Source organism: Catharus ustulatus, chromosome 26, assembly GCF_009819885.2.
Source record: "Catharus ustulatus isolate bCatUst1 chromosome 26, bCatUst1.pri.v2, whole genome shotgun sequence".
NCBI classification, from domain to species: domain Eukaryota; kingdom Metazoa; phylum Chordata; class Aves; order Passeriformes; family Turdidae; genus Catharus; species Catharus ustulatus.
In genome coordinates, this window is record NC_046246.1 from 7,583,095 (window position 1) to 7,606,967 (window position 23,873).

The following is a 23,873-nucleotide window of genomic DNA, read 5'->3' on the forward strand; positions in this document are numbered from 1 at the left end:
TTTTTCTTAAACCCTGCTTGTGTGGTCGTCTTTTAAACTGCTCTCAGTAGGGGCGTGACCGGCCGCTCCCGCGGCAGGGGGGGAGTCCCGCCATGGCGGCGCCTCCCCTCAGGGCTCGGCTTTTCGCGCCCTTCCAACTGCGCATGCGCCAACCGCTCTTCCGGTCATTTGTTTGTTGCTGCCCCCGCCCCTTCCGCCGAGTGACTCATTTGCCCATATATGGCTTGTCTCCGACCCTCGCGCAGGGCGCGCATGCCCCCGCTTTAGCCCCGCCCCCGCGCCCTATAAAAGTCGCCGCACAGCGTCCTCCGGCCTCTTTCACCCTGGCGATCCGTTGGGAGTGTAAGTAGTATCTACTCGGCTTTAACTTTTTTTCTCCTTTTTTTACCCTTTCCTTACCCTTTCCTTGCTTTGGTGTGAGCTCTTAGTGGCTGCGCGGAGCTGCGGTGTTAGCAGATGCCCGCTGCATCGTTTTTAACTATAAAATACACTGTGAGTTTCTCGTGGCTGTAGGTGCTGCGGGCTCGCCCCGCGTCACCTTAGCCGCCCCTCAGCGCCGTTTCTTTTGCTTACAGGTTCCACCAAAGCTCGTTAAGCTTGGTTTCTCCAGCTCGCTCCAGCGTGAGTATCCGTCCTGTGGCCAGGCCGCGTGGTCGGCGGAGCGGGGACGCGCGGGGGGAGGCGAGCAAGGTGGTTGGAAATGTTTAAAACTAAAGTCCAACGTGGATATCCGGAGAAGTCGCTCTCTCTCGGCTCTGTCCGTGTGGCGCACGGGAGCGCAGGCCCTCGGGCCCGTGACGTACAGTCCCTTTCCACGACGTTGGAGAGCAAGCCGGGCCCCGAGCCTGCAGCCTGCATATTCCTACTGCTTCTCTGAGCCCTCGGGCCGTGACAGAGGAGACAAACCATGCAGGAAACACTGACACGCGGTGGGACGCGGAACGCGAGCGGGGATGGGAGGGAGAAGCAGAAACAGAATCTTCTGAGCAAATCTTTAAAGTATCTTTTTTTTTTTTACTTCCAGTACCAAAGTTGGAAAAGTTTAAGTGGAGCACGCTTGTCGAAGGTAACAACCGCGTTTTAAATTTAATACTGTGTTTAATTCAGTTCTTTCTTTAAAATGAAAACTTATATTTCAAGTAAGTTTCAGTTGTTTGAAAGCCGGTTATAGAGTAATTGTACCGTTTTAGTAAAATTACAATCCAGACAATATAGGTAGTGATAATAAAAGTTCAGATCGCAGGCTCCTAGCTTCTATAGTTGTGTTTGATATTGAATAGATGGGGAAATGAAATTATTTTAGAGTGTTAAAAGACGAAGAAAATGCGGTCATGAATCCTGGCAGGCAGGAAAAAAGTCGCTGGAGATAAACTTACTGAACTTAAAAGTCTGTTTGTGTAATGTGGGACACGAGAAAAGAGCCAAGAAAAAAAGTCTTCCTTTCCTAAAATATTGCAGAAACTGCTGGGGCGAAATGGCAAAGGAAAATCCGCCTTCGGTGGGAGAGGGTGAGTATATTGGAGAGTCTGTGTGCTCAATGAAGTGGGCAGACATTGCCCAGGTCCTTTTAGTGTACTGGGTGTAAAACGCGATGGAACCAGGGATGCGTGAATGTTGTGGTCTTTTAAAGCGTGTGCCTGGAGCACCAAAAGTAACAACACGTGTGTGCCTGGTCCTTGGTGTCCTTCGTGGATTTTGTGGAGCAGTGGAGCAGGGCCTGCAGTTAAGCACGGAATCGGTAAGCTGCATGGGAGGGAAGGAGAAAATCCACGGGTGTGGGATTGGATGAAATGGAACTGGAATGTCAAGGGCACACGTGGGGTTGGCTGGGCTTAGCAAGGAGGAGCTGCTTTTGGGATGTTTGAAACTGGTGGTGCTGGGGAACGAGGGTGCTGGGGGTAAGGGATTGATAAAAAAGGCACGTGCTCTCCTGTGGACTGATCTTCCCATCGATTCGACCTTGTGGGGCCAGGACATTACAGGGAAGATTATACTGAAGGTGGGTGGAGTATGGGATGTGGGTGGAAGCATCAGTCCGTGTGTTTAGGCCCTGAAATACAGCCCGCGCTCTCATGTTGGTAACTGAATCTGTACCTGGCTGCAGGAGACAGCTCAATAAACTGAACTTGGCTTTGGCTTGGTGTGTGTTTTTGTTGAGTGATCTGAATATTGAGAAAATCTTCGTGGTCCTGGTGGTGCCTCTCCCTTGTGTAGAAGTGTGGTTCTGGTGTGCTGCTGACCCATCTCAAGGGGGTAAAGGGATGGTCATGCTCTGTTTGGGCTGGTTTAGGAGCAGATGGTACCTTTCAGTCCGGGTTTGGGTCATCTCGGGGTACAGAACGCCTGATGTTAATGGCTAAATCAACAAGGATTGATTCGTTTTTTTACCTGGGGTGTGGCTTGAGGTGGGAGGGGGATCACACATCTTGCCCTTCCCCTTCTGTGCTGGGAGTGGTGCTGATAGGGGGGTTTAGGGGAGGCGGTGGGTGTGGGTGATGAGACTGGCACCAGCAGCTGGCCGGATGTCCTGGCCTTGGCTCTGCCAGGGAGAGGATCAGGGAATGGCTGTACCTGCTCATCAAGTAAGTCCCAACACGAGCCTGTGGTAAATACTGTGGTGGTGCCTCAGGTGGGCTGAGGGTGATCCCTGGGGATCAGGGTCATAGAAGTGATACTGCTAAGGTGTTAATTGGGAACTTGTTGTATTAGGAAATGAAAGCTATTGTGGCCAAATGCAGGCCTCTGGACTGGAACAGCAGAATTTATAAGGGCAATTTATCCCATTAAAGGGGAAGCTCGCAGTTGAACTGAGATGTTTTGTCTGGTTCCTGCTTCAAAAGTAGAAGTGTATTTTCCACATTAAGCAGCAGTCGGTTGCTAGAAAAGGTGGGAGCTCAGACTTGCTGGATTACAATTCTGTGCGCTGAATTACCATTTTTTTGCAGCAGCTCTGTTCCATCTCAGCTGGCCACGGCCTTGCAGGCTGGAGGCATCTCTAGAGGTTACAAGCAGGCTGAGTTATGTCCTTATGTGTCTTCCTGTTTCCTGTGTCCCCTTGCCCGCATTGTCGCTGTGTCGTGTCCCCGTGTCCCCGTGTCGTGTCCCCGTGTCCCCGTGTCGTGTCCCTGTGTCCCCGTGTCGTGTCCCTGTGTCCCCGTGTCGTGTCCCTGTGTCCCCGTGTCGTGTCCCTGTGTCCCCCTGTCCCCGTGTCCTGTCCCCTCCCGCCCGCGGGCTGACCTGACCGCCGGCCGGCAGGGGGCGCAGTGCGGCGCGGAGCCCCGGCGCGCGCCCCCGCGCATGCGCAGAGCGGAGCGCGGCGCGGCCGGCGGGCGGTGAGGGAGCGCGGCGCGGCCGGGCCGGGAGGGAGCGGGGCGGGACAGACATGGGGCCACGGCCGCGGGCGCGGAGATCCCGGCGAGCCCCGGGCCGCCCTCGGCGCAGCCGACCGGCTCGCAAGGATGGCTGCAGGCGGCAGGAGAAGCGGCCGGTCCGGGCCGTGGCCCGCGCGGCCCCACGTGAGGCGGCGCCGCGGGGAATTCGAACGGCGGGAAGGGGCGGGGGCGGTGCTCGGGCCATGCGGGCCGGGAGCGGGGTGAGAGCGCGGACGCGGCTCGGCTCCGAGTCTTCCCTTTTCCCCTCCCCTGTTTTCCTTCTTGTCCTTTCTTTTTCCCTTCCCTTTCTCCTCGCCTGCCTGGACCTGAAATCTGGAGAGGTTCACAATCTGCATGAGGTAGGGAGTATGGCTAAAACACACAAGGGAAAACTTCTCCGTTTTCCCGGAGTAGGAGAAGGGATCAGTGCTCAAATCCCACCTCAGTCACCAGTCTCTCGGGTGGATTTTTAAGGTGTGAGGGGACACCCCAAACAGTGAGCAGCCCAGTGGGTGACCCCTTGGCTCTTTTTGATGTTTAGATTCCAAGATGCCAGGAAAACGCAGTGCAAAGAACCCAGTGCCAGAAGGGTCTCCTGAGACAAAGAAGGTTAAAGGTAAGAAAAATCCCTGGAAATTTTCCTTCTACTTTTCCAGGGGTGATTTTTACCAGGAAATTTGTACCCCCACGTGTTCTTTCTCCCCCTCCCACCCCACAGTCAGCCACCCATCACACCGCTCACAGCCTGGGCTGGTGCTGACACTGGGCCAGGGTAATGTCGGCCAGCTGGGCCTGGGTGAGGACATCATGGAGAGGAAGAAACCAGCTCTGGTCACGCTGCCGGAGATGGTGGTGCAGGTGGAAGCTGGAGGGATGCACACGGTGTGCCTCAGCCAGACAGGAAAGGTGAGTGCAGTGAGTTCTGGGATGTGTTCTGGAGCAGAGGGTAGGAATCAGCCACTGTTCCCACATCTTGTTCCAGCTTGGGGGGTGAGCATGGTCTCAAAGGAACCACAGAATTTTAGGGGAACAAAAGGAGGACCTGAAAGGAACCTGCAAGAGAATTGGAAAGAGACTTTGAACAAGAGCATGGAGTGATAGGACAAGGGGGAGTGGCTTCACACTGACAGAGTGGATGGGTGATGCTGCCATTTTAGATGCGATTTTGGGAAGAATTTCTTCCCTGTGAGGGTGGTGAGACTCTGGTACAGAGAAGCTGTGGCTGCCCCATCCCTGGAAGTGTTCCAGGCTGGTTGGACAGAGTTAAGAGCAACCTGATGTATGGAAGGTGGTCTGCCCATGGCAGGGGGTGGAATGAGATGAGCTTTAAGGTCCCTTCTAGCCCAAACCATTCCATGAATCTGTGATAAATCAGCCTGGTGAGTCTCTGTCCCCTGATTTCATACTCAGCTTGTTGGCCCTCTGGGCCCCATCCTGACCGCTTGCACCCAACCTGCAGATCTACACCTTTGGCTGCAATGATGAAGGTGCCCTGGGACGTGACACCTCAGCTGAAGGCTCCGAGACCTCTCCGGGGCCGGTGGAGCTGCAGGAGAAGGTGGTGCAGGTGTCGGCAGGGGACAGCCACACGGCCGCGCTGACCGAGGACGGCAGGGTCTTCGTCTGGGGCTCCTTCCGGGTACGCTAGTCTCCCAGGTGCTGGAAGCTCCACTGGTGGCTGCTGCTCCTGGGGCTCATCCCTGTGTCTCTCTTCACTCAGGATAACAATGGAGTGATTGGCTTGCTGGAGCCCATGAAGACGAGCTCCGTTCCTTTGCTGCTCCAGCTCGACGCACCTGTTGTTAAAATAGTTTCAGGTCAGCAGGGCCCTGGGGTGTGCACAGGCTGTCACAACCCTTGAGGAAGGTCCATGACCTTTTCCTCCCTCTTGGCTTGGTCCGAGCCTGGTACAAGGGTGTGCTTGCTCATCTGTGACTCCAGAGAACAGACCTTGTAGCCCAAACAGATGTTTTAGCCCCGACAGATTCTTACATTGAGTTAATATTTGACCAGTCTGATGTAGAATGCCTTCCAAGAGTGGCCTGAACTGTGACCCTGTGCTGCCAGTGCACTTGCTTTCTAATGAGCCTGGGGAAGCTGGGCACAGCAGCCAGGGAGCTTGTCTAGGGTCCAGGGGAAGCTGGGGCAGTCCTGTGTCCTTACCACCTTCCCAGAAAAACTACTTTTGGGTTTGGAATTCCTGGGATCAGGAGGAGGGAGGCCCTGCAGTTTTAGGTGGTGGCACAATTGGTGTCAAGGTATCCAGTGCAGTAAATCCCGCAAGCTGGGAAAAGCTGGGGTTTACCTGTGGGATCTCAGCCCCCACAGCTTGCTGAAGACTTCTCCATGACTTGTCTTTCCTTCCTGTCCCAGGAAATGACCACTTGGTGATGCTGACAGTGGACGGTGACCTGTTCACGTGTGGCTGTGGCGAGCAGGGCCAGCTGGGCAGAGTGCCAGCACTCTTTGCCAACCGAGGAGGACGGAAAGGGCTGCGTGAGTGGATTTAGTTCTCAGGGGTGCATCCTTTGGCTCCAGCTCTGCTCTTTGCAGAGGAACAAAGGGACCCAGTCCCTGATACTCAAGGGCTTATGTGTAATCAGTGACCTAAATGCAGTGAGCCAGATCCTTAGATGCAGGGACGGTGTAAATCCTTAGTCCTTGTATAACACCTTGTCTTCTGCCCCAGAGCGGCTGCTGGTCCCCCAGCTTGTCCCTGTCAGAGGCAAGGGGAGAAGAGGCAAAATGCGCTTCCAGGATGCTTTCTGCGGGGCCTATTTCACCTTCGCCGTGACACATGAGGGACACATCTATGGATTTGGCCTCTCCAACTACCACCAGCTGGGTGAGCTTCAGCTGTGTCCCTTCAGATCTCCTGCCAGTCCACTGCTGCCCTGGCCTGCTGGGGGAAGCTGATGGGTGCCCTAAAGTCTAAAGACTGGACATACTGGAGCTGGAAATGGGGATGGGGCTCACCCTGCATAACTCTGGGCTCTGGATTTAGGTCCCAGCCCATGTGCCCACTGGGTTTGAGCAGAAATTGGATTTTGGGGCTGGGGGCTGTGTTAGTCTCTGGTGGGGTGAGCCCCAGGGTGGATGGCTCCGTGCTGGGGCCTGGCCTGGGCTGTCCATGCCCGTGGGCCTGATCCGCCCGGGTTTGTGCATCCCACCCTGCAGGGACCCAGGACACCGAGCCCTGCTTCTCCCCGCAGAACCTCACATGCTTCAAGAACTCCACCAAGTCTTGGGTTGGGTTCTCTGGCGGGCAGCACCACACAGTCTGCGTCGACTCTGAGGGTGAGTGACACTGTCACAGGTGCACTGGGAGTCACACAGAGCAGGATGGGGGGGATCTCATGGCCATCATCCTGGCCAAGGAGCTCTTGGGTTGAGGGTGATGTGCTGGAGCCCTCCAAGCTCTCTGTGTTCAAGGAGACAAGGTTGGTGTAAGATTGCAGCAAAGGGAAGCTGACAACAGGAACCTGGACTCAGTTGTGAACTCTGCTCTTGGCACCTATCCACCTTACTGGTTTTGGGGAGCTGAAAGGTCTCTATCCCTCCCTGCCCCTTGTGGATGGGTCTCGGGGTGTGGTATGGAGGAGCAGCGATGCTCGTTCAGGAGTCAGACCTGGGAAGAGGGTCCAGCTTTTGCCCTCCTCCTGCAGCTTCTGCTCCCACCAAGTCGCCTCCCCTGTGTATCCACTGTGCTTCAGGTAAAGCCTACAGCCTGGGCAGGGCAGAGTACGGCCGGCTGGGCCTCGGGACAGGGGCGGAGGAGAAGAGCACACCCACAGTTATCCCGGAGCTGCCCAGCATCGCCTCGGTGGCCTGCGGAGCGTCAGTCGGTTACGCTGTCAGCAGTGATGGTGAGTGCTGGGGTTTGGGAGCACTGCCTTCTGTCCCTCCTTCATCCTGCACACCATCACCACGTACTGCCAGCTGGGCTGGGTCTGGAACCACGTCCTGGTGCCGATCACCTGGGGGCAGCAGGGCAGTGGCTGCTCTGATGTGCTTGTGGGCCTGTGGCAGCAGGGTTGGTCCTGTGGTGTTCACTCAGAAGGGGTTGTTGGCCTGATGATCTCTTCTCTAACTCTGCTGATTACCAAACCTCCGTGCTCTGGTGCTGCATCTGCCTGTGTGCAGTGTCTGCAGGAAGGTAGGTTTGGAGTGGGCTGTGGGTTTAGTTTTCTACCACAAAGGGATAAAAGTTCCTTGGCTCAGTGGTGGAACATCTGTTTGACTTGCACATGCTCCTCCTCTTCCTCCTGTTTGTGTTTTGGACTTACAGGAACTCACTGGGTGCGAGGTGTCTTTGGATTTGGGTGCTGGCTCCCCTTCCCATTGTGCACCCACTTGGAGCTCAAAGCTTCCTTCAACTGTGTTGCAGGACGAGCATTTGCCTGGGGAATGGGCACGAACTACCAGCTGGGCACCGGGGAGGAGGACGATGTCTGGAGCCCGGTGGAGATGAAGGGGAAGCAGCTGGAGAACCGGCGCGTGCTGGCTGTGTCCAGCGGTGGGCAGCACACTGTGCTGCTGGTCAGTGAGAAGGAGCAGAGCTGATAAAACGATGCCACAGCGGAGCCCAGCAGGATCACAGCACCCCCCAGACCCCCCCACAACTTCTGCCTGGGCTGGGGAGCCGATTACTTGGGGAGGGCAGGAGGCTCATGGAGCTGGGCCCAGCAGCGCCTGCATGGGTGCCCATGGGTTCTCCCTGCCAGCATTTGTCTGTTTTCCTGTGGTGCCCAGTGCTGTCAGCTCCCTGGGTCAGCTTGGTCCTAAACTGATTCCAGTTCTGTGCCTGGATGGATTTCCACTTCTTCTCATCTGGTTTTTAATATTTCCCGGCCCAACAAAGCTGACGGTCTTGTTCTTCACTCTTCAATCAGGTTTGGGTATCAGTCTCCCGGAGGTCCCCGTGTTCCCCGTATCTGGATGCTCATCCACCCCCCTCACCTTAATTTACCTCTTTGGAGGTAAAGATGGTAAAGGCCTAGATGTGTCTGCTGCCACCCACCAAACCCCTCTGAGTCTGTTCCAGGCAGATCTGAGTCCAGCAGGAATGTGCCCAGGAAGCTCTGCCCTCTAATCCAGAACTTGTGGTGGCTGTGGGGGATGCTCTGCCTGGTGAGGGAGAGTGCTGCTGGATGATGCCCAGCACACACTGTGACTGCTGGAAAAGGGAAGGGGGATTCCTGCCTCCCATCCCTCGAGTATCTAAACTGAACCCCCCAGGCAGTGAGACCCGGAGCAGGTTCCCCACTCCCCATGGCCTGGAGCAGCCACCTCCAGCACTGCTTTTTGCAGTCCTGGCCACTCCCTCTTTGCCATTGCCTTTGGAAACCCAATCAAATCCATCCCACGGGTGGGAACACTGTTACTTTAATTTTTTTTTTCTCTTTCGCTTGCTGAGGAAGGAGCTTCATTTGCTGTTAGGGCTTGCTGAGCAGACACCCAGACCCCAGCTATGCATGGAGTCGCTGGTAACAACAGGGCTCCTCCTCCCCGTCGCCTTCCTGATCCAGCTGGCCTTGCTTCCTGTGCCCAGCCTCCTCCATCCTCTCACAGGAGGTACCTGGAGTGAGGACGGGTCTGTTGAGAGCTAAATTATAGCAATAGGAGCCGGGGTTGTGGCTGGGGAGGGGTGGGTCTGGGATTGTATAATGGTTCTTAAGGGGTTGGATTTTTTTAAAAAAAGAAAATGTATTTTGGTTGATTAATCAAGGCAGAAAGGACAAAAAAACTCATCTTTTAACATTTGGAATAAACTGAGTTTTGATAAACACTGACTTTTCCTGTGCTTTGGTGAGGGTGGGCCGTTCTCCCGTGGGCCCTGCCATGGGTCCTGGAGACAGGCGGGATGGAATTTGGTTTTGGGGACAGTCGGGATGGAGTCCCGTTTTGGGACAGGCGGGCTGTGGCTGTTTTGGGGTCAGTCGGGATGGAGTCCCGTTGGGGACAGGCGGGCTGTGGCTGTTTGGGGACAATCGGGCTGTGGCTGTTTTGGGGACAATCGGGCTGTGGCTGTTTTGGGGTCCCGGTCCCAGCTGTGTCCGGGTGTTCTGTGCAGTGCGGGGCGTGGCCGCCAGGCGGCAGCAGGAGAGCGCTCCGGGAGCTGCTGGGCCGCGGCCCCGGGAGAGGGGACAGGAGAGGGGACACAGCGGGGACACAGAGAGAGGGGACAGGAGAGGGGACACAGAGAGCTGGGACAGAGCAGGGACACAGAGAGCTGGGACAGGAGAGGGGACACAGCGGGGACACAGAGAGCGGGGACAGGAGCAGGGACACAGAGAGCGGGAACAGGAGAGGGGACACAGAGAGGGGGGATACAGAGAGAGGGGACACAGAGAGGGGGGACACAGAGAGCTGGGACAGGAGAGGGGACACAGCGGGGACACAGAGAGCTGGGACAGGAGAGGGGACAGTCCCTGTCCTGTCTGTCCCCTCTCTCAGCCTCTCCTCAGTTCCCTGCCTTTATGACGGGTACCCCTGGTGTGTTTGGGTCTCCAGGGACACAGCCAAGCCCGTGGCACAGCTGGAAGGATCCTGGCACGTCCCTGCTGGGTGCTCCCAGCTGGAGCTGACCCAGACGCGTGGAGGCTGGAAGCCACGGGACAAATTCCCACATCCTGGTGTGACTGGAGCCCCAGCTCGCTGTTTACACGTAACTCATTTGGATAGGAGCAGGTTCCTTATCCAGGCAGGGCTGGACCTGGGACGCTGGGAGCAGCTCAGGCTGTTGGCAGCTCTGTGCTCCCATGTGGGATGAGCTTGGATTTACAATCAGGGATGGCCTCAGTGGGATGTTTTGGTGTTTGTAGTCCTGGGCTTGCAAAGGGCTTTACTTTTCCCTCTCAGCGTGAAGTTGGGATGTGGGCCCATGGGGAATGTTGTATTGTGAGGGATCAAGCCCTGTTAGATCACTCTGTGGTCACCACAGGGTTGGATCCGGCCAGCAGCCGATGCAATTCCCTGCTCTAAGTCCTGCAGGTGCAGAGAAAAACCAGATCACTCCCAAATGAGATGGGATTGTACCCATCACTGAGGGGCTGGTCCTGTTCCTGGAGAGGGGAAAACGTCTTTGTGAATGGGGAGCTTGTTGGTATTTTCAGTGGGGGAAAGGGGCTGGGGGAGAACAATAAGATTTAAAATATTCAGGACTGATGAATCAGCCGTTGTCTTGGGAGCCAGGGTGACACTTCAGTGGGAAGCTGCTGTAAACTGGGGGAAGGATGAGCCCCACACAGGGGGGAGAGTGTGGGCAAAGGAAACAGCTTAATTGAAAAAATGAAATATCTCATTACGAGGTTTTGTGCTCACAAAATGAATGAAATGAGTGAATTAAGGGGTTTTAAGGATGAGGAGGAATTTAGGTCCTGTGGAGCGGACCCCTGGCTGTGTCAGGATCCAGCCTCAGTCCATGGTGGAGATTGTCCAGCACTGACACCTCCAGACCCTCCCTCATCACCAGCTGGCAGCTCCAATCCCACAGCCTGGTCTCCATCTGTTGCCACTGGAAGTGCATAAAAGGCTTTTGATTTACAGACAAAAGCATGGAAAGTGGAATTTGAGGGCTTTAGCATCCAGGGAGGATGAGGCCTGGTGGTGTGAGCCCAGAATAAAAGCACTTTGAATGTTGTTTGTGGGGTTTGTGAGGGATTTTTTTTCATGATTTTTAACATGTTACTGTTCTAAATATAGAAATTCTGCCTATGCAGGGGTGATGCAGGAACAGCAGAGAGGGAATTGCATCTTCAGGAGGGTTTGGAGGATACTGAGACTGTTTTCTTGTTCTTCTTTTCCTGCCTGGAAGAGGAAACAAGCTTCAATTATGGCCAAGCTGCCTGTGATTTGATTGGTTTAATAATGGGTCTGCAAGTGACAGTTTGGTCAATGTGCTGGGCTGTCTCTCCCTGAATCCTGACCAGTTTATCCCAGGATAACTGGCACGTGCAGTGCTCTGGTGTGGCTCTGGTAGAAGTGTCTTGAGTATCTTCAGGGTGAGAGTGGGGCTGAAATAATGATGTGGGGGTGTCTCTGCCCCCTCCCCAAACTGCTGAAGTCCTGGTTCCTTTCCTGTTGCAACAGGCCAAAAATAAGGAAAGTCTCACATGGCTCACACAGCTCTTGGGAGCTGGGGAAGGGGATCCTGGCTCTGTCTGGAGGAGCCCCAGTGCTCACACAGGATCCCAGCCATTCCCCATCCCCTCTCTGCATGTTCCTCCTGGTCCCATTTGCTCAGGGAAAAAAACAGTACAAATTAAGCAGAATTTGTAAGTCTGAAAGGAGAAAAAAAAACCTGCAGGAATTACCCATAGCGATTTTTTTCCTATTAGATGATGAGTTGCAAGACAAGTATCTCTGTCGGGCTGAGAGCCTCGGTCCACCTCAGGCTGCCCTGGGGTCAGGAAGGTGGGAAATCTTGCTCCTGTCCTCCCCAGGAAAGCCAGATCCACTCATTTCCATCTGCATACTAATGCAATTCCAAAGTCAGCCTAAACCTGCAGACAAAGAAACCAGCATCATCATAATTAATCACAAGCTAAATACATCAGGGTTCATTATTTGGTGGATTAATTAAAGAAAAAGAACGGGGGAAAGGATGTTTCCTGCATGTTTTTGGGCTGTAAATGCCCCTGGAAATAGCTCAGGAAATAGCACAGGCTGGTGCATAATCAGTCTGAGCTGGCTGCTGGTTTAACCGGGCTGTGAAATCACCAGAATCGGTGCCGGGTAAAGGATGAAAGTCCCCAAGTGGTGCTGGAGCAGTGATGCCCTGGCTAAACAACACTCCCAGGCTGGAAATCTGGTTTTCACTTTCATTCTGTGCTCTTTATGGTCTCCCCTTCTTTGGGAACTAAGAATCATGGAATTAGGTTGGGATTCCTGGGTAGGAAGGGATGTTAAAGCCTGTCCAGTTTCATGCCCTGCCATGGGCAGGGACACCTCCCACTGCCCCATTGCTCCAAGCCCTGCCCAGCCTGGCCTGGGCTCTGCCAGGGATCCAGGGGCAGCCACAGCAGCTCTGGGCACCCTGTGCCAGCCCTGCCCACCCTCACAGGGAAGAGTAAATTTAGAGATAGCTTCATCACTCCCCAGACCACACTCCTGAGCCACACCCTGCTCATTTTTGAGGCCTGGGACTCACAAAAGTGCTGGAAACTGCTTCTTACCTACAATTTTATTTTACTTTATTATTTTAATTTTTAGAAAGCAGGGTTCCTGTACAGAAATGCCACTGTAGGGAAAAAATCCCGAGGGCTGGAGCTGGAAATAATGGCTGAAGTGCCGTGTGAGATGCTGTGGATCTGGCATATTCAGCTCCATCACACATGGAGCAGCTGCTGGAGTGGGAGCTGTGATGGGAGGCCTTGGGGTCACTTTAATTTTCATACAGCTATAGACAGACGTACATATATATTTATAAAAGTACACAGGGAGCTCCCTCCGAGCATCCTGGCTACAGCATGGCTCAGTCTGGGCAGGCAGGATCTCTCCGTGCTGTTTCCCTGGACTAGGATTTGTCCCCAGTTTTCCAGCCCAGATGAGGGGCTGGAGGAGCAGGATTTTAAGTGGGAAGAAGGTGAATCAGCCCCCAGATCCCTGCTGGGATGCTGCCAGAATGGGATGATCAAGGTCCACATCACCCCATATGCTCCGGTGTGCTGCTTGCCACCCATTTTTCCCAGGAATATTCTATTTTTCTTTAAGTCAGCAAACCTGAAGCTCAGGAAAGCCACTCCTTTTGCTTGTCCTGGGCTCTGAGCTCTGCCCAAGCATGGTGGCATTTTAAAAAGTAATGATTTGAAGCATTTCAGCTGCTATAAGGCCATGGCAGTCACATTTTCCAGCAAGCTAGAAATTTGGCAGATTTAAAAAAAAAATGGCCTCCAGGAGCAGATGGGCTTGTGGTAGCAGGGCCTGAGGAGCCCAAGTGTGCCCACTCCAGTAGTCCAGGACTCCATTCATGTCTGCAAAGGGATTCTGAAGAGCTGGAGATGTGCAGGTGGATGCAGCACAGAGCAAGAGACTTTTTCCTGTGGCACACTGATACACTGATTTGAGATCCCAATGGGCAATGCCACCCTATTTGATTCCTTTGAAAGAGAAATTGGTTTTGACTGCCTTGCAAGCTCTGTCTTTCTAACGGGGAGGGCTGCAATTTCCACAGTTCTGGAGAAAGGTAATGGCTTTTATTAGCCTAAATTGATACAGCTGGAGAAACCAGACAGAAGCCAAGCTCTGCATCCAGCCCGGGAGCCCCAGGTGCATCTGTGCCTGCTTCCTCCAGCTTATCAATTCCTTCTCTCAATGCTATTACTACTTCCTCCTACTATTCCTTGGGCTGGATGAAGACCTGGCAATGACAGTGGGAAGTTGAGAGGAAGGGAAGTGCTGGCTCATGAGTCCCATCAATTATCACTCAGTTATTGATCAGCAGGTCCCTGGATGGTGGCTCTTGCAGGATGCATTGGGAGTTCAAGTTCAGCTATCCCTTTGGAGGGAAACTGTTCCATCTAGATGAGAGCTGAAATCCTCAAATCTCTGCCTCCTGTGTGCTATGGGTCCTTTCTAGGTGCCTGCACAACCTTCCTGCTTGAGGAATTGTGAAAGGGAGGTGATATTTTTGAGATCTTCTATCCTATCCCATCCTTTTTGTCTCTGCTATGGAAATCTGGGCAGTGCTGTTCATTGCTCTCCTGACGGGCAGGGGAAGGAGAGCCCTTGGTGCAGCCTGTTATTCCATCCTAATTACTTCAGCACTGTGAGAAACAACTCAAGTTCCCACAAATTACTCCCTTAATGGGGTTCTTCTTGGGCTTAATGACTTCATCAGCTCCCCATCACCCTGGGAATTTGGTATTGGCACATGGATATGGGGGTCAGCTTCAGACCAGCCCTGCTCCATCTGCTGGCCATATCCATATTCCCAGCATCACATCCATGTCCAGGGCAGCCTTAGCTGCAGTCAGAGGTCTCTAAATAATACAGTATGACATTAACAGTAGAAAGCTTTCTCTGGGAGCAATGCCAGTTTGAGGGACTGCAGGAGAATTTTTACAATGGATCTAGAACTTTTTGAAAACTGTGTCTCTGAAGTGGCATAAGTTTCTCTTCCCATCTCCAGTTGTCTTTTGGACACAGCTCTCAGAGGGGGATGGAATGAGGTCCCATGATGTGGCAGAGGAAATGACCTCAAGTCATTCCAGGGGAGGATTAGGCTGGATATTAGGGAACATTTCTTCCTTGAAAGAGCTGTCAGCCCTGGCTGGCACAGCTGCCCAGGGCAGTGGTGGAGTCACCATCACTGGAGGGGTTTAACCATCACCCTGTAGATGTGGCACTTGGAGACACAGGCTAGTGGTGGCCTTGGTAGTGGTGGAAGAAGAGTTGAACTTGATGATCTTGGAGGGCTTCTCCAACCTGAATGATTCTGTGATCCTGTGATCACCTCCTGGCACAGTTCCCTTCTGCCATGTGAGTTTTTCCCCTCCTGCCATGGGCTGTGGTGTCACCCTGGCCCGTGCAGGAGGAGAAGCACATGGACATCACAGTTCTGGTGCCCTGGGCTCTGCTAAGAGCCACATGTTGGAGGGTGACAGCCCCTGTGGGTGGTGCTGAGGTGGTGGCAGCAGCAGAGTGCCTTTTCCTCTTGGTCCTCTCCCCACATCATTTGGTGAGTCCCAATTCTCCCATTTTTCTTTCCCAGGATGAAAACAGTTTTTGCAGTCTGTATGCAAACCCAGCAGCGCGACTGCGCAGCGCCCAGGCCCCCGTTCTGCTACAGCTCTGTGGTGGTGACCTGGGTGACTTCTGAGCGCAGCTCGTCCCCTCCGTGTCCTCGGCAGCCCCGCTGGGGGCTGCCCACGTCTAGTCATGCCGGCTTGTGGCGGGCTTCAGAGGGGGTGCAGGTGGAGACGTGCTCCCGCGTGGTGCTCCTGGCGCGGGAGAAGCTGTTCTGGTCCACACGGGCTCGGAAAGGCAGGCAGAACTCTCGGAAGCACCTCTTGAAGTTTTCATCCAGGAAAGCGTAAAGGACGGGGTTGAGACTGCTGTTGGTGTAGCCCAGAGCGATGCAGAAGTGCAGGCTGGCCACCACGTAGGGGTTCTTCTTGTCTATGTCCACCAGCGTCCAGACGATGACGAAGATGTGGATGGGCGTCCAGCAGATGATGAAGGCTGCCACCACCACCAGCACCATGCGCGTGATGCGCCGCAAGTTACGATCCTTCTCCTTGGAGCCCGAGAGGAGCCGGACGCTCTTCAAGCGAAGGATCATCAGCCCGTAGCAGATGGTGATGACCAAAATGGGCACCAGGAAGGCAAAGATGAAGACACATATCTTGGTCACGGTGTCCCAGTAGATGGGAGGATCAGGAAACTGGAGAGTGCACAGGACCATACCATCTGTAGGAGAGAGGAGGGTCGAAGAGGGAGCTGGAGGAGTGCCTGCTGAGAATATTCTGTCTTTTGCTCAGTCATGGCCTGTTAAAACCCCAGGGAGATGCATTCCTACCTGCCTGCTCTTGGCAGAGGTTCCCCAGGAGCTCTGTGCCATCAGACCCCTGTTCACAAGACACCGAGGGGATGCAGTGACCCTGGAATCTTTTCCCTGCAGAGCCTCCTGGGCCATTCAAGGCCAATCCTGCCTTCTCCCAGCTCCCAGGGTGGACATCCCCATGTCACATCCTCATGTCACCCTCCACTGAAATCTGTCCACTTCCTTGAGATGCTCAGAGCTTTCTTAGCAGTCAAGGGCCAATGTCCCCACACAGGAGCCACAGATCTTAGTGTGGGCCCTTGGAGACTCTGCAGCATCTCTGGGGTTTTTAGGCACCTGATTTGCATCCCAGGAGGTGGGGAGAGGGGCACTGGTTGGACTGGAGATGGGGAAAGGGATTCCCGATGCTTAAGGGGAAGGGAAGACAATTTCTGGGACAGTTTCCAAGATAGGAAATAACACCATGATGCCTTTTCCAAGACAGGACACATTTATGGTGTCATAGAGAGGTGCCCACCACTGACCACAAATCTGCTATAAGACCAGAGGTCAAGTTTGCCAAATCACCCCTGGGATGGACTGATGGGACAGGAGGGGATGTGTCCCCAGAGACACTTACCTTTTGACTTGGTGACTGCCATGACCATGATGGGCACCCCGATGAGGGAGGAGAGCACCCAGATGCAGACATTGATGATCTTGGCTTTGGCCGGCGTGCGGAAGTCCAGGGCCTTGACCGGATGGCACACGGCGATGTAGCGGTCCACGCTCATCATGGTGAGGGTGAAGATGCTGGTGAACATGTTGTAGTAGTCGATGGAGAGCACAGCCTTGCAGAGCAGCTCCCCGAAGGGCCAGGTCTCCATGAGGTACTTGGCGCTCTGGAAGGGCAGGGTGCTGGTGGCCAGGGCATCAGCCAGCGCCAGGTTGAAGATGTAGATGTTAGTGGCTGTCTTCATCTTGGTGTACCTGGGGGTGGCAGAGAAAGGACATGGTACAGGTGGTCAGGGCACTTGATGTGATGAGGAGGGGGCACAGCCTGTCTGCTCACGGGGTGACACCAGCCCTGGTGGGCAGAAGTGTTGTGATGTGCCTTTGTGCAGCACCAATGCGCTCACCAGCTTTCTGTGTGCACCAGGGAGCACACTGAGGAAGGACATGGAGCTGCTGGAGCCAGGCCAGGGGAGGCCACCAAGATGACTAGAGGGATGAAACACCTCTGCTATGAGGAAAGACTGAGAATTGGGATTGCTCAGCCTGGGGAGAGAAGCTTTGGGGTAACTAATGGTGGCCTTCCAGTCCCTGAAGGAGCCCACAAGAAACACGGGGAGAGACTCTTTACAAAGGCCTGGAGTGGCAGGCCATTAGATGGGATATTGGAAAGAAATCCTTCCCTGGGAGGCTGGTGAGACCCTGGCATAGGGTACCCAGAGCAGCTGTGGGTGCCCTGGAAGTGTTCAAGGCCAGGCTGGATGGGGTTTGGAGCAACCAGGGATAGTGAAAGGTGTCCCTGCCCATGGCAGGGGTGGAACTGGAGGAGCTTTAGGGTCTCTTTTAACCCAAGCCATTCTATGATTCTATACTTGTGTTCTTGTGTGTTGAAATCATAAAATCACAGAATCTCAAAACGGTTTGGGTTGGGAGGGACCTTAAAGCTAATCTCATTCCACTCCTCAGCCATGGGCAGGGAGCCACACACCACATCCTGGTACCTGAGGAGGGGATGACATTCACATGTGCTGAGCTGGGACATGCACAGCATGGTTTGGCCCCTGCCACAGTGGTTTTCCTGCACCTGACCAGGGAGGTGATACTCGTTCCATGCCTGCTTTTATTCAACGGAATAAAGAACTTTCCAGAGAACTCAATTTTCTAAGGGGATTGATTTGCTCCATTTCCCCGAACCAGTTGCACGATGTCCTTTATCCCCTCAACCCTCCTCCATCTGAATTTCCACCCAGTAAATTGTGATTATCCAGCCTGCTTCCCTGTCAAGTTTGCTTGCAGAAATTGGATCGATTAGCCCCGGAAACAGGCCATCTGGAAGCAGCCCAATTAGCCAGCCTGGAGCTCCAGAGCCTTTGGGGAAGCCTGGCTGTATCCCTCAGGGCATTTGGGAAGGGCTGGCTCTGCTTCTGGTTCTTGTCACAGCATGGCAAGAGAAATGCCTGGTCCTTCCTGTCCAGACCTTTCCTGAAGGGATGAGGCAAAGGAGCATCCAGTCCTGCAAATGTTGGTCAAAGGGATGCTTTGAAAGGTGCGGTGGTTTGGAAATAGATATTGAGGGATCTGCTGGGCGCTCCTGAAGGGCAACACGTGTGGGGTGGGAGTGGCTCTGTGGAAGACCCTGCTCTTTGCAGGGCTACAGCAGCAGCTCCAACTCTTCTGTGCTCCCTTCCAGCAAATCCCCATTGCCCAGAAAGAGCATCCTCCCCAGCACCAAGCTTTTTTAGATGCACCCTAATTAATTAACCAATGTCAGGGTCAGTTTGCACAAAACCATCTCTGTGCACGACTAAACCTGCCTGTAGCAGCACTGGGGTAAGGCATGGAGTGGGGAGATGACCCCTTTGTTGCTGGGATGAAAAGATTGTTTTCCTTGGAGTACTTATAAAATAAAGTGACTTGTCACATGTGTGATAGGGGTAAGACAGTTTTAAACTGACAGAGGGCAGATTTGGATCAGATATGAGAGTGGTGATAACCTGCCCAGGTTGCCCAGAGAATGTGTGCCTGCCCCATCCTGGAAAGTGTTCCAGGCCAGGCTGGACAGGATTTGGAGCAATTTGGGATAGTGGAAGATGTCCCTGCCCATGACAGGGAGTGGAATGTAATGGGCTTTAAGGTCACTTCCAATCTAAAGCACTCTAGGATTCTGTGACAATTGGCATAGCTCATTCCATGCTGGGGGTACATGGAATAAATTGAGGTGGGGGGACTGACGGGCTCCTGGGACTGATGGAGGCACTCAGTCCTTTCCCCTTATCCTTTCTCCATCTCAGCAGGGTCAGGATTGGTAGGGACAGAGACCCACCAGGTTCCATTGTCAATAGAACTGGGAACTGGAGCTGAAAAACTCATTTATCTTGGAGAAAATAGAAAACAGCAACTTAACCCAGCTCTCAGCTCCAAGAGCATTCCCGTCTCCTACACCATGGCTGCAAATGGCAGCCCATTGCCCAAGGGTGGAAATATTTGAGCTGAGCTTTTTTTTTTTTTTTTAAATTTAAATATGGCATTAAAAATGTCTTGTCCTTGAAAAGTCCTTTTCCATTCTCTTTAGTGTTATTTTCCAAGCGCTTTTGCAAAAAAGTTTCCTCCCAGGTTAAATAAAATGCTGAGAATTTGTGGTATTGTCAGGTTTTGCCTCTCCTATATGAACAGTCAGTTCAGGTAGATTCACATGTCTTTGGTCTCTGTTTTTTGAGTAAGATGGTAAAAAAATATGTTATTCATTCCATGGTCTGCCAGATGTGCCTGGCTGTGCTAGGTAAGCATTTCCCAACTCCCTGCCAGATGTGCCAGGAGTGAGGGCCAGAGCTGTCACCCATCCCCAGGCAGGACAGGGCTGGTGAGGGCAAAGCAGTGTCAGGGATGAGTGGGATAATGGAGATGACTGGGATGACAATGGGAATGTCTGGGATGATAAGGGAATGTCTGGGATGACGGGTTGACTCTGAGGATGCATGTGACTGGAATGATGGGGGCAACTGGGGTGAGGATGGGCATAACTTGGATGATGAAGGACATAACTGGGGTGATGGGAAAGACTTGTTTGGTGATAGGGATGACTGGGATAGTAAAGATGGCAATTTGGTCTCCAGCACTGGGGTTTTGGGGCAAGATTCAGCCCCCTCCAGGTTTGGGCTGAGGTTTCAACCCCCTGCACAGGGTGAGGCATGCATGCTGGTGACCCTCCTGAGCTGCAAATGAAACTGCTGCTCCAAGAAAGAGGTTTATTGCCCACATTAGAGCAAACCATGCTGCTGATGGAGCTCCCCGGGCTGCCAAACCCATTGCAATTAAGTGAGTGCCTTGATTAGGAAGTTATGCACTTGAACGGAGCAATCTGGGAGGTGCTGATGGAGAGAAGAGATGGGAGGGGACGGGGCAAGCACAGGGCAGCTCTGCATTCCAGTCTTGACTCCCAAGCAGGGATGCCCTCTCCAAACCTCTTGGAAAATAAATAAGTGAAAGGAAAACCCCTGGAGCTGCTAAAAGCCACCGCCTGAAAGAGCCTGGCTTGACAAAGACTGCACCCAGCTGTCCCTGCAGCCTGTGTGAGAGCTGGTGGGGGGCTGATGGGCTCGGTGGGGATGAGGGCACTTGCAGCCGCTGCAAATTGCTTCCAAGAGTATTTTTAAAAGCATCTGACAGTGGGCATGACAGTGCTGGTGAGAGCTGTGGTGGGGAAGGTGCTGGGTGTGCTGGGCTCCCTCCAGGTGTGCTGCTCTGGAGAGAGTTTTATTTGGAGTTTGGCTGTGCTTGGCTTACGGTGTGTCCATTCACAGAGCTACATGCCAGCATCCTGTGTCTGCATCTGCCAGCTCCTGGCACTCAAGGACTTTGTGGCAAATGCACTGTGGTCCCAGAGGTCCCTGACCCACAGGATGTGCTCCAGACTGCCTGGACACCCTGCCTGGACCTCACGGGCACTGAGAGGTGGCAGCAGGAGAAGAGCACAAGGCAAATACCCAGAATCTCCCTGGCAATAAGGTCCAATTCCGAGCTGATCCCATCTCATAGCCCTTTCTTGCACGGACACAGGTCTCCCCTAGTCCTGGCCTAAACCCTGTCAACATGGAGCAACTCTGACAAGGACCCCTGGGAAACTCCAGGTGGCTTTGGCCATGGAAGAGGCAAAAGCGCACGTTCCTGCAGCCCCTCCTGTCCCAGGGGCTTGGAGGGTGATATTTCCTCATTTCATGTGAGATATTCCCCACACTTGGAAGTGTCCAAGGCCACCTTGGACAGGACTTGGAGCCACCGGGTCTAGTGGAAGGCAACCCTGCCTATGGCAGGGTAGTGGAACAAGATGGTCTATAAGGTCACTTCCAACACGAACCACTCTGAGATTCTGTGTTTTTCCATCATCAGCTGGAAAATGGGGGCCTAGAAGCTGTGGTGATGGGATCTGTGGATGTCAGGCCTGCTAAAGCCTGGCTAACATGCAGTTACTCAGTGAGTAAAATAGGGAGGATATTGTTTGCACATGAAATCACTCTCTTTAAGATGCCTTCCCTCTCCTCCCAGAGCAGAACCAGCTGGAGGGGGTCTAATAACACTCATCCCTCACCCTGACATCACTCATGGCATCTGTCTGTGCCGCAATTACCTCAATTTGCTTTTTCAGACCAGGGCTCATTTTTAATGCCACGTTGAGTGGATGAAAAATCCCATTAGGGGTCAGGTCGGGTCAGCGAGGTACTCCCCCATCCCACTGCTCTTTGCTCACCCTCTTGGATGGTTAAAAACACACAGCAGATCCCCGCAAAGAGTGGGGAGCAGGGGCAGCAAAGCCTGATACCAGGACAACGGGCACTCCAGGGTGGCTCATGGACACGTTTCAGGATGGTTTCCTTCCCTCCAGTGAGTCACCACATTTATTTGTGCGCAAGCAGTGCCAGGCCGTGCTGACCTCCTGCAACAATAGCTATGGACTGAAATTAATGGGGAAATGAGTGTGGAAATGGTTAAAAAATGTGAATTTGTGCGATTTGTTTAAATCCAGCCACCAGCTCTGGTTTGGCTCTAGAGTTCTGGCCAGGCTAGGGTTACAGCACCACCCGAGGCAATGGGAATTGGAATTACCCCACAAATTCTGGACCTACCGGAGCAAGCCCCCTCCACTGCAGAGGGGGTGGCTGTGAAGTCCAGGCACCCAGTGAGGCCCTTCTGCTCCTTCCTGCCAGGCTGGAGGTGTTGGGGTCTGCGCCCTTACAGAGTGTGACTGGGAGCACAGCCCCATCCTTTGCTGCTGGCAGGGCTGTAGAGGAGCTCTGTCAGCCCACAGTGCTGGTGCAAGACTTGGCTTTATGGTCCCATTTTCCATGTCAGCCCATCTTATCCAGGTAGGACTAACCAGTGTCTCGCACAAAGGGACTGATGAGATTTTGTACCTTAGCACAAGTGCCTGGCTGGACACAGCAGCATCTTGCCATGCCACATCTTTAAAATAGGGACCCATAAATTGGGTCATGTTGCTTGTCCTGCAAGACCCCACAGACCCTGTCTCTACCCAGGGAAAGCTTCCCCACAGGTGCTGAGGTCTTGGATGAAGCCAAAGTAGGTCTCTTGGGTGCTGGTGATGGTACCCCACATTGAGGGGACCGGGGACAGCTCAGCTGCTGTGGGAGATGGGGCTGGGCCATGCGGTTTCTGCTCTTTGTTAGAGACAAACACAAGTCGGGCAGCTGCAGGAGGTGCTGGCACAGGAAGGAACTGGGAATGGGCTGGGTGGGTAATTCCCACGGATGGAGTGGGGTGAGGGGGTCTGGCTGAGGAGGGTGGGGGCTGTCTGCAAACAGGGCAGCTCCCAGCCCACAGCGTGACCAGCCCTGCGGCTTCTCTTCCCCACAAAGGACAAGGGGCACCCACTTGGGGTCGGGCTGTGTCCCCCCCATTCCCAAACCCCCCAAACACAGCCCCCTTGCATTTCCCGAGCTGCTCCAGGCACACATGGCCTCTTCTTTCAGCCCTTGCACAGCACCTGCAGCCCCCACTTGCACAGCTAGCACACGTACTGCTCACACACACAGTCACACCCGCCAGCAACACTCCCCTCGCTGCTGCCTGCTGCACACCCAGCCCTGCTCCTGCTGGCTCACACCCAGTGCACACTCACACCTGGGGCACGCTCACACCCAGTGCACACTCACTCCTGGTGCACACCTATTTCTGCTGCTGGGTAACACACGGCACACCCTGTGCACACTTTCTCTTAGTGCAAACTCCCTGCTGGAGCTGTCTCAACCCTGGCGCACGCTCAGCCCCAGTACACACCCACTCCTGGTGCACACGCACTCAGTGTTACCATCTCACACGTCCATGTGCTGCTCGCTGCCCCTGGCTCAGCCCGGCTCCCTCGGTGCTCTCACCCCAGTGCCCACCCACCCCAGCGCCCCTCGCCCCCTGCGCACACCGCACCCCTCGGGGGTGCCCAGCTCTCACCTGACGATGCCGTACATGACCAGCACGTTGCCCAGCAGCCCCACCACGCACACCACGGAGTAGAGCGCAGTGATGACGATGGCGATGAGGATGGATGTAGCGTTCTTGGCCCGCTGCGTGCCCGTGTCGTTGACCCCGTGTCCGGGCAGGGTGGCCCAGGCGGTGTCGTTGCCCCAGGGGGTGGCAGTGGCCGTGGGCAGCACCGAGGGCAGCTCCACGGGCACATCCACGGTCACATCCATGGGCAGCTCCATGGCCCGCGGGCGGCCGTGGCCCAGCAGGAGCCGCCGGGCGCATCCGAGCAGCGCGGGTTCGAGCCCCGCTCCCGGCCGCTGCCGCCGCCCTCCGCACCCGCGCGGGCCGGGAATGCTTTATAAACCGGCGTGTTCCCCGAGCCACGTGGGGCCGGGGGCGGCCCTGCCTGCCTGCCCGCCCCCCTGCACCCCCCCCCCTCCCTGCCTGATCCCCAGATCCCTGCCAGCTATTCTCCCCCTTGCTCCCTACCGGTCCCCCACGTCCGCGCCTTCCTCCACCTCGGTCGCTGTCTGCTTTTCCTTTCGTCCTTGTCTTCCCTCCACGGTCCCGTTTTCTCCCCATCCCTGCCTGCCTCGCCCCATGCTTCCATTCCCCCCACAGACCCCTCCTTGCGCCCCCTGTCCCCCCGCCCCCAAGCCTTTCGTTCTCTCTCCCCATCCCTGCCAGCCTCTCCTCCTTGTTCTTGTCTTCTCAGCCCCTGCCTGACCCCCGCTCTCTCCAGTCCCTGCCTTCTTTCGCATCACCTAGTTCCTTACCTGCACCCTCTCTCCCCCATTCCTGTCTCTGCCTCC

At 54.5% G+C, this 23,873-nt stretch overlaps 2 protein-coding genes and 1 non-coding gene across 6 annotated transcripts; 2 read left to right on the plus strand and 1 right to left on the minus strand.

Moving 5' to 3' along the window:
* Positions 1-287: 287 nt before the first annotated feature.
* Positions 288-9,160, plus strand: RCC1 (regulator of chromosome condensation 1). 4 transcript variants are annotated; one of them, XM_033080918.1, is made up of 13 exons: positions 288-342; positions 576-621; positions 1,025-1,066; positions 1,459-1,508; positions 3,913-3,987; positions 4,090-4,277; positions 4,831-5,010; positions 5,092-5,188; positions 5,745-5,867; positions 6,061-6,216; positions 6,549-6,668; positions 7,085-7,237; positions 7,759-9,160. In XM_033080918.1, exons 4-13 carry the CDS (start codon positions 1,475-1,477, stop codon positions 7,932-7,934), a joined length of 1,302 nt encoding a protein of 433 aa, XP_032936809.1. In that variant the 5' UTR covers positions 288-342; positions 576-621; positions 1,025-1,066; positions 1,459-1,474; the 3' UTR covers positions 7,935-9,160. The 4 variants fall into 4 exon arrangements, with proteins under 4 accessions (XP_032936809.1, XP_032936812.1, XP_032936813.1 ...); XM_033080921.1 differs by lacking the exons at positions 288-342; positions 576-621; positions 1,025-1,066; positions 1,459-1,508 and adding an exon at positions 3,299-3,332; XM_033080922.1 differs by lacking the exons at positions 288-342; positions 576-621; positions 1,025-1,066; positions 1,459-1,508 and adding an exon at positions 3,471-3,515.
* LOC117007711 lies at positions 718-922 on the plus strand. The gene has a single exon (XR_004420202.1). It is a non-coding gene; the product is annotated as a small nucleolar RNA SNORA73 family (small nucleolar RNA).
* A 3,388-nt stretch (positions 9,161-12,548) lies between the features above and the next one.
* On the minus strand, positions 12,549-23,482 carry OPRD1 (opioid receptor delta 1). Its single transcript, XM_033080926.2, has 3 exons — positions 23,047-23,482; positions 16,496-16,845; positions 12,549-15,782 (listed from the first exon to the last, which is right to left on the minus strand). The coding sequence occupies exons 1-3, from the start codon at positions 23,298-23,300 to the stop codon at positions 15,250-15,252; spliced, it is 1,137 nt and encodes a 378-aa protein (XP_032936817.1). The 5' UTR covers positions 23,301-23,482; the 3' UTR covers positions 12,549-15,249.
* Between the last annotated feature and the right edge of the window lie 391 nt (positions 23,483-23,873).